The following is a 13,936-nucleotide window of genomic DNA, read 5'->3' on the forward strand; positions in this document are numbered from 1 at the left end:
GAGTGTACGTGGGCAAACCTGGCACGTTCCTTGCACATGCCTATGCAGGTATATGTAAATGTGAATCTGTGAGCCACAGGTACTGCAGGATATTCATGTTGTGAGTTTATTCGTGTGGTGTGACGTGACCAAATCCCCAAAGCTTTGTTTGACATATGTGATTTTAATTAGCCTTGAAATGTTTACAAATTTTACACATAGTGTCTGCTGGTCCCTATATGTCTGTTTAGTACACATTGCTTTACTGGTTTGATTGTGGCCGTGATGTTTGGGAGCCAGAGCTCGTTGCTTCTTCCCGCACTTATGTCTGGTACTGCAACCAGGGCCGTCTTTAACGTGGAGCAAAAGGGGCAGCTGCCCTGGGCCCAAACATTCCTAGGGGGCTCAAAGTACCTGCCCTTTGAGCACGCCGACCATGGCTGCCATCAGAAATTTTGGGGCCCCTGACACAGTTCAAAGTGTGGGACCCTGGGCCCGCCCCCGACGGCCTATTCTGAGTCCACCCACAAGGATGGCCTGTGTGGTGTGTAAAATGGATACAGATTGCACATTTGTATAATGAATGTAGTTTTGTGTGTTTTAGATAAAGTGTGTGTTTGTGTAGTAAATGCAGAGTGTTTGTGTTGTGGTTTTAGTGTGTGCATGGTGAATGCTGTGTGTGTTTGTGTTGTGGTTTAAGTGTGTGTATGGTGAATGAAGTGTGTGTTTGTGTTGTGGTTTTAGTGTGTGTATGGTGAATGCAGTGTTTGTTTTTGTTGTGGCCTTAGTGTGTGTAAGGTGAATGCAGTGTGTTTGTGTTGTGGTTTTAGTGTGCGTATGGTGAATGCAGAGTGTGTGTTGTGGTTTTAGTGTGTGTATAGTGAATGCAGTGTATGTTTGTATTGTAGTTTTAGTGTGTGTATGGTGAATGCAGTGCGTGTTTGTGTTGTGGTTTTAGTGTGTGTATGGTGAATGCAGTGCATGTTTGTGTTGTGGTTTTAGTGTGTGTATGGTTTTAGTGTGTGTGTTGTAGTTTTAGTGTGTGTATGGTGAATGCAGTGTGTGTTTGTGCTGTAGTTTTAGTGTGTGTATGGTGAATGCAGTGTGTGTTTGTGTTGTGCTTTTAGTGTGTGTATGGTGAATGCAGTGTGTGTGTTGTAGTTTTAGTGTGTGTATGGTGAATGCAGTGCGTGTTTGTGTTGTGGTTTTAGTGTGTGTATGGTGAATGCAGTGTGTGTTTGTGTTGTGGTTTTAGTGTGTGTATGGTGAATGCAGTGCATGTTTGTGTTGTGGTTTTAGTGTGTGTATGGTGAATGCAGTGCGTGTTTGTGTTGTGGTTTTAGTGTGTGTATGGTGAATGCAGTGCGTGTTTGTGTTGTGGTTTTAGTGTGTGTATGGTGAACGCAGTGTGTGTTTGTGTTGTGGTTTTAGTGTGTGTATGGTGAACGCAGTGCGTGTTTGTGCTGTGGTTTTAGTGTGTGTATGGTTTTAGTGTGTGTGTTGTAGTTTTAGTGTGTGTATGGTGAATGCAGTGTGTGTTTGTGCTGTAGTTTTAGTGTGTGTATGGTGAATGCAGTGTGTGTTTGTGTTGTGCTTTTAGTGTGTGTATGGTGAATGCAGTGTGTGTGTTGTAGTTTTAGTGTGTGTATGGTGAATGCAGTGCGCGTTTGTGTTGTGGTTTTAGTGTGTGTATGGTGAATGCAGTGTGTGTTTGTGTTGTGGTTTTAGTGTGTGTATGGTGAATGCAGTGTGTGTTTGTGTTGTGGTTTTAGTGTGTGTATGATGAATGCAGTGCATGTTTGTGTTGTGGTTTTAGTGTGTGTATGGTGAATGCAGTGCGTGTTTGTGTTGTGGTTTTAGTGTGTGTATGGTGAATGCAGTGCGTGTTTGTGTTGTGGTTTTAGTGTGTGTATGGTGAACGCAGTGTGTGTTTGTGTTGTGGTTTTAGTGTGTGTATGGTGAACGCAGTGCGTGTTTGTGCTGTGGTTTTAGTGTATGTATGGTGAATGCAGTGTGTGTTTGTTTTGTGGTTTTAGTGTGTGTATGCAGTGTGTGTGTTGTGGTTTTAGTATGTGTATGCAGTGTGTGTTTGTGTTGTGGTTTTAGTGTGTGTATGCAGTGTGTCTGTGTGTGTGTGTTGTGGTTTTAGTGTGTGTGTGTTGTGGTTTTAGTGTGTGTATGCAGTGTGTGTGTTGTGGTTTTAGTGTGTGTGTTGTGGTTTTAGTGTATGTAAATGTGGGGGCTGTATGTAAAATAGGGGGCTGCATGGGGGGGGGGCGGTGGGAGGGGAGCCTTTTTGGTGGCATTTACATTTTATTCCCCCCTCCCTGCTTCTTACCTGGCCAGGGAGGGGGGAGATTGCATCCCTGGTGGTCCGGTGGTATAGTGGAGGGAGCCAGCCGCTGTAGAATGCAGACAGGGACCAGCCAGCACATCTTACCTCTCCAGCAGCTCCTGCCTGTAAGTCTCGCGTTCTGTGCCTGTTTGCCGCGCGGAGCGTTGCCATGGTAACCCGTGACAACGCTCTGCCGGCCGCGCAGCTCGCAAAAGTTCCGGGCAGGAGTAGCTGGAGAGTTAAGATGTGCTGGCTGGTCCCGTCTGCATTCTACAGGTAGCCGGGGCCCGAGGTGAACATATAGATAGCGATAATCGCTATCTATATGTACACAAATGAAGTGTGGGGCCCGGGACTCCCTGAGTCATGGGCCCCCCAGGACCGCCGGGCCCATGACAACAGTTATGGTTGTCATGCCCTGATGGCGGCCCTGCCGCCGACCGCCGTGGTACTACCATTGTGAGCCGCACGATTAGGGGTCCCATCGGGTAGCCCATGCTCTTAGGGCCACCCAATGGCAATGGTCTGCAGGTGCCCAGTCAGGGCTGTGGCGCTTTAACAGAGCGACCGGGCCCCCTGTGATGAAGTCAGCGCTAGGAGGAAGTGCAGTCACTTCCTCCTAGCTAACACAGAGACTGCCGCGCGGAAGGGAAGAAGAGAGGAAGAGCGTGGACTGGGAGAGAACCCAACTCCCAACAGCCTCAGACAGCCACTGAACTGGAAGTCACCCTCCTGCACCCAAAAAGGTAGGAAACAGGAGGGTGACTGAAATTGTATATTGTGTGTGTATCTGTCTGTATGTGTACCTGTATGTCTGTATGTGTATATGCATGTGTGTCTGTGTATCTGTGTGTACATCTGTCTGTATGTGTATCTGTGTACCTGTATGTGTATATGCATGTGTCTCAGTATCTGTCTATATGTGTATTTGTGTGTCTGTATGTGTAGATGCATGTGTGTCTTTATCTGTGTGTATATGTCTATATGTGTATCTGTATGTCGGTATGTGTCTCTGTCATTATGCGTATTTGTGTGTGTTTCTGTCTGTGTATCTGTCTCTATGTGTATATGCATCTGTGTGTGTATATCTGTATATATGTGTATCTGTGTGTCTGTATGTGTCTCAGTCTGTATGCGTATCTGTTTGTACGTGTGTCAGTGTGTGCCCCTCTGTATCTGTGTGTGTCAATGTTTGGATCTATATGAGTGTCATCCTGTGTATCTGAATGTTTGTCATTAAGTGTGTCTGTGTACCTGCATGTGTATCAGTGTATCTGTACGTGTATCTCTGTGTCTGTATGTGTATCTCTTGGTATGTGTGTCTGTGTATCTGCATGTGTGTCAGTGTGTGCCCCTGTGTATCTGTCTGTGTCTGTGTATCTGTATGTGTGTCAGTATGTATGTCTGTGCATCTGTATGTGTTAGTGTATGTCTGTGTAACTGCATGTGTGTCCGTGTATGTATCTGTATGTGTGTTATTGTGTGTATCTGCATATATGTCAGGGTGTGTTTGTCTATTTATCTGTGTGTATTAGTGTGTGACTGCATGTTTGTCAGTGAGTGTATCTGTGTATCTGTATGTGTGCCAGTGTGTATCTGTGTATGCACATGTATGTCTTTGTATGTCTGTGTATTTGGATGTATGAATATCCAGGGAGCCCAAGCTAATGCTTGCCCAGGGTCCAATCAACATTAAAGATGGCCCTGACTACAACTCTATAAAGCAGTGACATAATTATAAGGTAGCGAGAAGCCTGCAATCAGGATGTAGCTCAGATTGCACCAGTATATGCAGTTCCACTTGCAGAGGCAAATTCAGTCTGATAATGCAAGAATATGTCATGCACTAAAGATTCATTGATCACAGGAACTGCATTACACCAGACATTGGCCACTGTTTTCAAACACAGGGGCCACAAGCATTATGCAGAAATGGATAGGGCATGGAATTCCAACAGAATTAGGACAGGGTGTAAAAAATATCTTGAGGTAAATAAAAATCCACACCGGGAAATAAAAACCTGTTCATCATTATTAAACACAATAAAGCCAAATGTTTCCTAATTTTAAATAAGTGACTAACTTCTTAGCATCATTTATGTTTTACTGACATCTAGTGTCCAATGTATTTATTGCAACAAATAGTTGAAAATGTGAAACCAAGCCAATCTGATAAGTAAAGGTAATAGTACTAGAAAAGGGTCAGTCTGTCCCTCATGTAATTCATTCACATAGAGGAACAAGATATATCAGTGTTCCAACATGAACAAGCTTAAAGCAGCACTGTCACCATCTGGGGACTTTGCAGAATTTGCAAAGACCTCCAATGGTGATATCGCCACTGGGGGTCTGATGGCTGTGAGAGCAGGAAAAGGTGAGATCGACTTTCCTGAACATGTCCCTTATGGGCATCACCATCTTCCTCTGGTGGGCTCTCTTCAGTACCTGGAGCTTCAGACCGCAAGATCCTCCAAAGACAAAGACAATTCTCTGCAGCCGTCACTGTTGACGGCTGGGTGTTTTGACACTAACTCCGCCCAGATGTAGGAAATGTACAGAGACAAAGTAGTCGCTGCTTTGTCTCAGTATATCTCTTGATTCTGTTTGAATCTTTGTGATTTTTCGAGGTGGAAGAGGGGGGAAGAGGGGAGTGAAGGTGCAGCTTTAAAACACAGAAACATGTGATACAATCAATAATCAGAGGAGGACTGACAGACTTCCCGGCCTCTTGATCAATATTCATAATTTATAATCACTGTGCTTATAGTGCAGGCAGGGAAAGGGTTTCCAGGCATGGAGGGAAAGATTGCCACATTCTTGATGTTAGCTGGTGAATTTTTGTTCTACTAAATAAAACCTCCTTTATTGCTCATTTAATTATTTTAATAATCACAGAGGAATCTTGGATTAAACACTTTTTAAATACACTTAGTGCAATATGGATGTCTATACCCTGCAGCAAGGTCATGGCATTGATACAATCTCTAATCAGAGTTCTCAGTAGTTTATACAATCCTGCTTTAATGATCCATCATCATCTCCATGGCGATTAATATTCACTATCTGCTTTATTACCTGCAGGCGAAACCAGTCCAGTCTCAGAGCCCGGAAATCAAATTTTTCCTTGTGCTCCACTGCAAGAGAGAGAGAGAGACAATGTTTTAACTGTGTAAGAATGTACCTAGCTATATAGAAATTGTACACACAAATAGATCATCAGATTTAAATGAAAGATGAAACACATAGAGGATCTATATATATATAAAGGGTTATTCAGTGACATTTGACCTTCCCATAATTCAAAGTGACCTTAAAAAGAATTTCAAATGATTTAACGAAACTGCTGAACCAAAAATATAAGTGACTTTAAACATTTTTCCAATCCAGTTAGTGTAACCTAAAATGTAAAATTTACTCTGATTTTACTTTAAATTCTAGCAAATTCACACTTTATTGAATAACTCTGATAAAGTAGAATTTTTACATATTAATGTTGAAGAGTGTTCATGAAATTCTCTGTATTGGTGCATGTTATGAAGAGGAAGAAGTAGGGATTCACCTTGTTTTATATTGAGGGCAGACAGAGTGCTCACGAATGAAGACATGATCACAGACTCTTCTTCAGGACAGACTGTCAGATTCTGAAAGAAATATAAGAAGCGTTGTACATCAATATTGTCTGACACCCAGATTACAAGGAAAATTGTCTGAGCACACTGGCAGAATGTCAATGTTCTCAAGCTATACTCAAGAAGGAATTATATAAAAGTGTGTGCTTAAAGAAGGCTTGATCTACTGTCGGTGGTTACAACAGTTTATGTATGTGCAATTCATTTCATCCCGAAGAGAAATTCAGCAATTTCAGAAGATACATTTTCTTAGCAGAAAATAACAAATCCAAACGAAACCAAACTAATCGTAAACAAACTGAAATACAAGTTTTACTAAACTGCTGAAAGATTCATGTTAAGAAAAGGGCTAATATTTTTTATTTTTTTTAGAACTTTACTAGATAAATCCCTAATTTTGTATTCTTACATATCCCTTGTAAGGATAGAAAATTAGGGAGCGATCCACTAAACAGTGGAAAGATTAAATTTAAGAAAAACACTTTTCTAATTTTCATATTTTAGTTGTTTAGTAGATAGCTCCCTAATTTGGAATCTTTAACCATCACACGTAATTCCACATAAGGATAGCAAATTAGGAAGCTATCTACTAAACAGCTAAGAGATCAAAATTAAGAAAAGTATGTTTTTTCATTTTGTTCTTACAGCAGTGTTTAACAGATAACTCCCTTTTTGGTAATTGGTATCCTTATGAAATTTCCATGTAAGGATAGCAAATCAGGGAGTTTGCTACTAAACAGCTATAAGATCAAAATTAGGAAATTATTTTTTCTTAATTTTGATCATTCAGCTGTTTAGTAGATAAATCAATAGTTTGCTTCCCTTATGTTTGATTACATGGGATATATAAAGATACCAAATAAGGGCGATATCTACTAAACAGTTGAGAGATCAAAATTAAGAAAAGGGCTTCTTAAGTTTGCTATTTCATCAGTTTAGCAGATAACTCCCTAAATGGGTACTTTTCCTTGGTAACACTGTGATAGCCACCTTTATTCTTTGCCCATAGGGAATAATGGGTTTCAAAAATTCCAAAATTAACACATTTCCAAACCAAATTTTGGTTTGTCCGAATCGATATTTTCACAATTTTGGAAAACCTGACATTTTGAAAATAGCAAACTAATCCAAAATGAACCAAAATAAATGTTTCCATCTGTACAGTTTTTCATGATTCCGTTTTTTTAAATGCAATTTATGAATACGAATCTATTTACCTGAAGGATTTCACTGAGGACAAGGGCATCGAATTTAGCCATATACTGGATGTGGTATTTCTGTATGATGGGCACATGTTTTCTTAGGGCGACCCTTATCTCCTCCATGTAAAAAATCAGCTCTGCAATGTGCCTGACACATAATCAAACAGCAAGAAAGAATCACAGAAATATATTGTCTACCATATGAAGAAATACAAAGAAAATAAATTAAAGTTGGCAAGCCTACGAGGCCCCTATGCTCGTGGGGCACAGGCAACTGCCCAACGTGCCCATGCGTTAAGACGACTCTGGACTGAATCCACCAGTTTTATTCATTTATTGATACATGAAGGTAAATAACACACCTAGAAAAAGCTATTGAGTTAATCAGTCAGATATAAAAAAATATTGATGAAGCTTGTATTATGATGTGTGTACTTTTTATCTCAGCAGTCTTACTAAACCTGTTTTTTTTTTTAAAACGTGATGCTCATTGTGTCAATATTAAAGATTTACTGCGGACCCCTAAATCACTTTAGCTTGCTGAAATACTTTATGTGTGAAGAGTGTGTTCTCTTCATCTTACAAACAGTGCGGATTTCAATAGAAATTGGCACTTACCTCGAAATATCCATCTTTCTCCTGATCAGCATTGCTATTTTTACTAAAACGAGGGTAGCTATGTGAATTTACAAAGCTGACCTGATCTGTGTGGCATGTGTAATAGCATATATTTATTTATAATAGTTATTTTAGAATGTATACATTGCATGAATGCTAAACACCTCACATTTTCTTGGCTCTAGATATTTTCATTACAAACCAAGCCGATCCTTCCATTTTCAATCCTATTAATAATAAAGTGCAATTTATCTTACACATCCACGTAGTCCTCCGGCGTCTTTGTCTTAGTGACGTGCTCTGCGTGACGCACAAGCCAGTTAATTTCATCTCGGCCAAAGGATAGAGCCATAAATGCATAGAGTGCCTGCAATACATTGCTTTATTTTGTTATTATACAAAGTGTAACAGTGAAACAAGTGTTTCTTTATAGTGTTTGATACCAATAGTGTGTCTGCAAAAACACTTTCATAAGTTTTTCGCACAATACATTTGTTTTGCATTAGATATGTTTGTTTTGTTTTTTTGTTTCTGCTAAGAAGTGGAGTGACTGTTCACCAGACGTTCTCTAATTTATAGAGGAGTAAAATAGTTGTTGTTTTTTTATTTGGAAATTATTAGCAATGAGAGATCACCTTTCTCTGTTTACAGGTGGGGTACTAACATACTACAGATGGATTTTTTTTTGTTTACTTTTTTAATCTTAGATTTTATTTCCCTTTCAGATAAAATGGTTAATTTCACTATAGTCTGTAAATAACTAACTGGCATGGTATAGTTGGACCCTATGCCTGGCAGGATTCAAGTAAAATTACTTATTTTTAGGCCTAGAAACCACTAAGAAATTTCTTAAAGGGGTTCTCTAAGCAGCATAATGAATATGCCTTGCTGCAATAGTTATGGTGACAACATGACCTAGGTGCCGTCCACAGGATCCTCTAAGCAGCACAATTGCTCTACTCTGCTGTAGTGGTTGTGGTGACAACATAGCCTAGGTTCCATCCATGGCTTCTATGTCAAACCATATAGAAGTGGTCTGACAAAAATTGGGGGTCTCCCAAGTACCACTGTGCCTCTTGCATGGCATATTTATATCCTGCCAGTTCAACTTCCACATTAGCAATGCCAGGTTTTACATAATTTGGACAGCAGTCTTTAACTGCGGGTTCAAGCTGACTTGCTTAGTTAACCAATGCCATCCATATAAAGGGCCTTCATAAATCGACAACTATATATCAAAGGGATATATTTACCGAGTAGTTTGATTTCTAGATCTTTGGGTAAAGGTCATAAACACTATAGGGTTTATCTACTAAACAGTGAAATGTGGAGAATTTAAAACTAAATTTTGAAGTTCAGAGACATCGTGTAACAAAGCTAGCTAACTCTTTTTTTCATATCAGCTAATCTGATCTAACTTTTGAAACTTGGATCTCATTTTAACACATTTGACTAGTGAATACATGGTTACATGACTCTATCCAACAAAAAGGGAAAAAGGAAAAATAATCTCCTCTAGCTTCGGGCCTGCAGGTATTAAATAGTACAATGTGAAAATAAATGCACCTAGAGCTGCAATAACATAAAATGAGGTTACATCCTGAATAGATACTGTGTGCAATTTAGCATGATTAGGTCAACAGATGACATTTACTTTAAACGGATGTCTTTATGGGTATTAGAGAGGCCTTTAGTGGCTTATTTGATAATTACTCTGATATCATGACAAATTATAAAAATAATTTTCCAGCAAACACTCTCAGAATTAGTGTAGTTAAAACTCTTGGAAATTCAAAGTGAATTTAAAATTTAAGGCAAAGTAGCTGAACTAGAACATTTCTCCTGGTCCTAAGAACAACATAGAAGAAAATCTGCCAGAATGATGGAAAACATAATATGACAACAAAAATACATGAAGTTATATTTTCTCATGTTCTGCAAAATGTCTCCTGTGGTTCCACATTACAGACTTCTCGCGTATTTATTTTTTTTAGTTTACTTCTGAAAGTATAATTTACAGTATCTCACAACAGTGAGTACACCCCTCACATTTTTGTAAATATTTTATTATCTTTTCATGTGACAACACTGAAGAAATTACACTCTGCTACAATGTAAAGTAGTAAGTGGACAGCTTGTATAACAGTGTAAATTTTCTGTCCCCTCAAAATAACTCAACACAACCATTAATGTCTAAACCTCTGGCAACAAAAGTGAGTACACCCCTAAGTGGAAATGTCCAAATTGGGCCCAATTGGCCATATTTTTCTCCCTGGTGTCATGTGACTCGTTAGTTTTACAAGGTCTCAGGTGTGAATGGGGAGCAGGTTTATTAAATTTGGTGTTATCGCTCTCACACTCTCTTATACTGGTCACTGGAAGTTCAGCTTGGCACCTCATGGCAAAGAACTCTTTGAGGATCTGAGAAAAATAATTTTTGCTCTACATAAAGATGGCCTAGGCTATAAGAAGATTGCCAAGACCCTGAGTCTGAGCTGCAGCACGGTGGGCAAGACCATACAGCGGTTTCATAGGACAGGCTCCACACAGAACAGGCCTCGCCATGGTCGACCAAAGAAGTTGAGTGCACATGCTCGCCGTCATATCCAGTGGTTGTCTTTAGGGAAATAAAGGTATAAGTGCTTCCAGCATTGTTGCAGAGGTTGAAGGGGTGGTGGTCAGCCTGTCAGTGCTGAAACCATACGCTGCACACTACATCAAATTGGTCTGCATGGCGTTCTTTCCAGAAGGAAGCCTCTTCTAAAGATGATGCACAAGAAAGCCCGCAAACAGTTTGCTGAAGACAATCAGACTAAGAACATGGATTACTGGAAACATGTCCTGTGATCCGATGAGACCAAGATAAACTTATTTGGTTCAGATGGTGTCAAGAGTGTTTGACGGCAACTAGGTGAGGAGTACAAAGACAAGTGTGTCTTGCCTACAGTCAAGCATGGTGGTGGGAGTGTCGTGGTCTGGGCCTGCATGAGTGCTGCCTGCACTGGGGAGCTACAGTTCATTGAGGGAACCATGAATGCCAACATGCACTGTGACATATTTAAGAAGAGCATGATCCCCTCCCTTTGGAGAGTGGGCTGCAGGGCAGTATTCCAACATGATAACGACCCCAGACACACCTGCAAGGCGACCACTGCCTTGCTAAAGAAGCTGAAGGTAAAGGTGATGGACTGGCCAAGCATGACTCCAGACCTAAACCCTATTGAGCATCTGTGGGGCATCCTTAAACAGAAGGTGGGGGAGCACAAGGTAACATCCACCAGCTCTGTGATGTTGTCACGGAGGAGTGGAAGGGGACTCCAGTGGCAACCTGTGAAGCTCTAGTGAACTCCATGCCCATGAGGGTTAAGGCAGTGCTGGAAAATATTGGTGGTCACACAAAATATTGACACTTTGGGCCCAATTTGGACATTTCCATGTAGGGGTGTACTCACTCATTAATGGCTATGTGTTGAGTTATTTTGAGGGGACAGCAAATTTACACTGTTATACAGGCTGTACACTTACTACTTTACATTGTAGCAGAGTGTCATTTCTTCAGTGTTGTCACATGAAAAGATATAATCAAATATTTACAAAAATGTGAGGGGTGTACTCACTTTTGTGAGATACTGTATATACCAAATAATTAAATCTCAAGCGCTAATAATAATAATAATAATATCACTGTACAATTGTTTATATAACTAATAAAACATTTTTTATACATTATTATAGAAGATTATTAGCACTGTTTTATGCATTGAATCCCTCTCTATACAGCAGTAGATAAGTCACTGCAGTTATTTACTCCTGATTTGTTTTATAGACATTGTTTAATGTATTTCAGTAGTTGGGAAATTGTTTCTTATTCATTTTTTAATTCAAAAACTCTATATAAATGTTAGAATAGAAAACTTAGTACAATTAATGGAGCAATGAATCCAGTAACTATTCAAATCTATTTATCACTAATTAGCAGTATGCCCTACTGAAATAATTCATGTTAAGAATTAGAATATATGTTATCAGGTTTATTGCTTTTAACAAATGTAGTTAAGTTATGCAATAATGGGAGTATTGAGAAAATTGGGCAGACTAGATGGGGCGAATGGTTCTTATCTGCCGTCACATTCTATGTTTCTATATTTACATAAAACAGCAAATGGCAGCCCTGGGCAAGATTTGTAGGTCAGAAACATTTTGTATAACTTCACCACATGTTAGAAAAAGTAGATATATGTTCTCTATTTCATTAGATAGTGTTTTAATTCTCTTATCATTTACCTTAGGGCCTAGAAGTCCAGGTTCATCTGATAGAATAGCTTCCAGCTCCTTAATTGCACTCCGGAGAAACGCTCTCCTGGCGCGGTGAAACTGCCCACTGTGGAGAAAAATTTGATTAATTGATTGAGTCACACTGATTAATGCTGTTAGGAATATATACAGGTTTAATTACTAAATCGAAAATTCAAAGTTTATTTTAAGTGAATTTCAAACTTAAGGTCAATAAATGTTTTCAATCCCTTGGCCTAAAATGTGAAATTTACTTTGAATTCTCACTTCAGTAGAAAAACACGTATATGTTCCATTCGGCAGTAGAAATGAGGTGCAAAGACAGGGTTCAAACACCAGTGGGCAGCAGAACTGTGCAGTTTGCCAAATTAATATTGATATTATTTATTTATTTATCTATTTATGTATTTATTTATTTATATTATATAAAGCACCAGCATTTAGGACTGTGCTGTACAATGGATGGTCAAACAATGAAGAAATTGGAAGCATATACACTGCAGGAGTAAGCAACCTTCCGCACTCCAGATGTTTTGGACCCCATCTCCCACAGTTTTCTTACAGTTATAATCATGAAGATGTAGTCCACAACATTTGGAGTGATGAAGATTGCCTACCTCTGGACTAAATTGTGTATTGTCATGCATTTAATATGAATGTCAAATTGTAGGCCAATGTAGCAAAATTGTAAAATCAGAATAACATTTTAAATACACTTTGTGTTCCCGACAGTTCACACTTTTAGTTAAATTTAATATTTAGAATATGACACACTATAACTGACCTATTTGCTGCAAACTGTTCTTTACATTCCTTCACATCCACCACACGTTTTCCATACCTAATGAGAAAAGTAAAGCTGTCATACATTTGGCAATAATGTTTGTATCTCTCTCCAATTTACCAAAATCGTTATCTGTTTAAATTACAAAATTCAGAAAAACAAGTTCTTCTCCGGTAAAGCTTAAAGGGATGCTATAGCTCCCTCTGCCCACACCCCTCCCTCACAGGCTCACCCACGCTCACCCTACACCCTAAAACAAGGGTAAAAAAACACCTTACTGTACTCACCCAATTCCAGCACCAATCCTCCTCGGAGCTGAGTAGGCTCCTTCTAATTCACACATAAAGCATTTCAGCAAGCTAGAGTGCTTAGGGGTCTGGAGTGTGCCTTTAAGTTTGTAAGGGCAATTGGGTATTCTTTGTAAACGAAACATACTTTAGGGCCATTACATTTTTTATATGGCACACTAGTTCCTAATACATTTTACTAGTCAAGAAAAATAGAATACTTGAAAATAAGACTGCATATTCAAAAGGAATTCAGCACAGAGAAAAATATTTTAAAGTAAGTGTTTATTCTAAGACATCTTCTAAATGTTTTAAGAAAACTTTTGTCTCACCCTTTCAAGCTGCCAAAGAAGTCCTCAGTCACACGATGAATAAGGAGAACATCATCCCGGATTAACGTGATACAACTACTGCCCTGTAGAGCCAGTTTCCAAAGCTCCAAGCTGGAGAGGTTCATGTTCAATACACCATGCGACAGCAGGAAGCCAACTAAGAATATAGCACAGGATTCATTTTAAATTGTGATCCATTAACCTAACCACACAAGGGACCATATCTTAATTTATAACTCTAGTTATGTTTAGATAATTTTTCAAGATACATCTTAAACATACAGTATTTTCACCAATATTAAAAATGGATGACACAATATTAAAATAATAAATGTGGACATTTGCATTAAACTATTGAGTCAAAAGTGGAGTAGAATTAAATAAGAGCCCCAGCTGAGCTTTTTTGGAACTGTGCACACCTCATCAAGCAATATGGTAGGAGACATCATCTATATTCACCAGAACACAGGCCTCAAT

The 13,936-nt window shown here is 39.2% G+C and overlaps 1 protein-coding gene across 1 annotated transcript in view; it reads right to left on the reverse strand.

Moving 5' to 3' along the window:
- NCKAP1L (NCK associated protein 1 like) overlaps window positions 1-13,936 on the reverse strand; it is a 168,798-nt gene that overhangs the window by 123,064 nt on the left and 31,798 nt on the right. Inside the window, exons 9-15 of the mRNA XM_063428368.1 lie at window positions 13,460-13,616; window positions 12,841-12,897; window positions 12,048-12,144; window positions 8,021-8,130; window positions 7,161-7,293; window positions 5,874-5,955; window positions 5,390-5,448 (exon numbers count right to left, since the gene is read on the reverse strand). Of these exons, the coding sequence (XP_063284438.1) occupies window positions 5,390-5,448; window positions 5,874-5,955; window positions 7,161-7,293; window positions 8,021-8,130; window positions 12,048-12,144; window positions 12,841-12,897; window positions 13,460-13,616 (695 nt within the window). The remainder of the gene's footprint in view (window positions 1-5,389; window positions 5,449-5,873; window positions 5,956-7,160; window positions 7,294-8,020; window positions 8,131-12,047; window positions 12,145-12,840; window positions 12,898-13,459; window positions 13,617-13,936) is intronic.

Source organism: Pelobates fuscus, chromosome 1 (assembly GCF_036172605.1).
Source record: "Pelobates fuscus isolate aPelFus1 chromosome 1, aPelFus1.pri, whole genome shotgun sequence".
Classification (NCBI taxonomy): domain Eukaryota; kingdom Metazoa; phylum Chordata; class Amphibia; order Anura; family Pelobatidae; genus Pelobates; species Pelobates fuscus.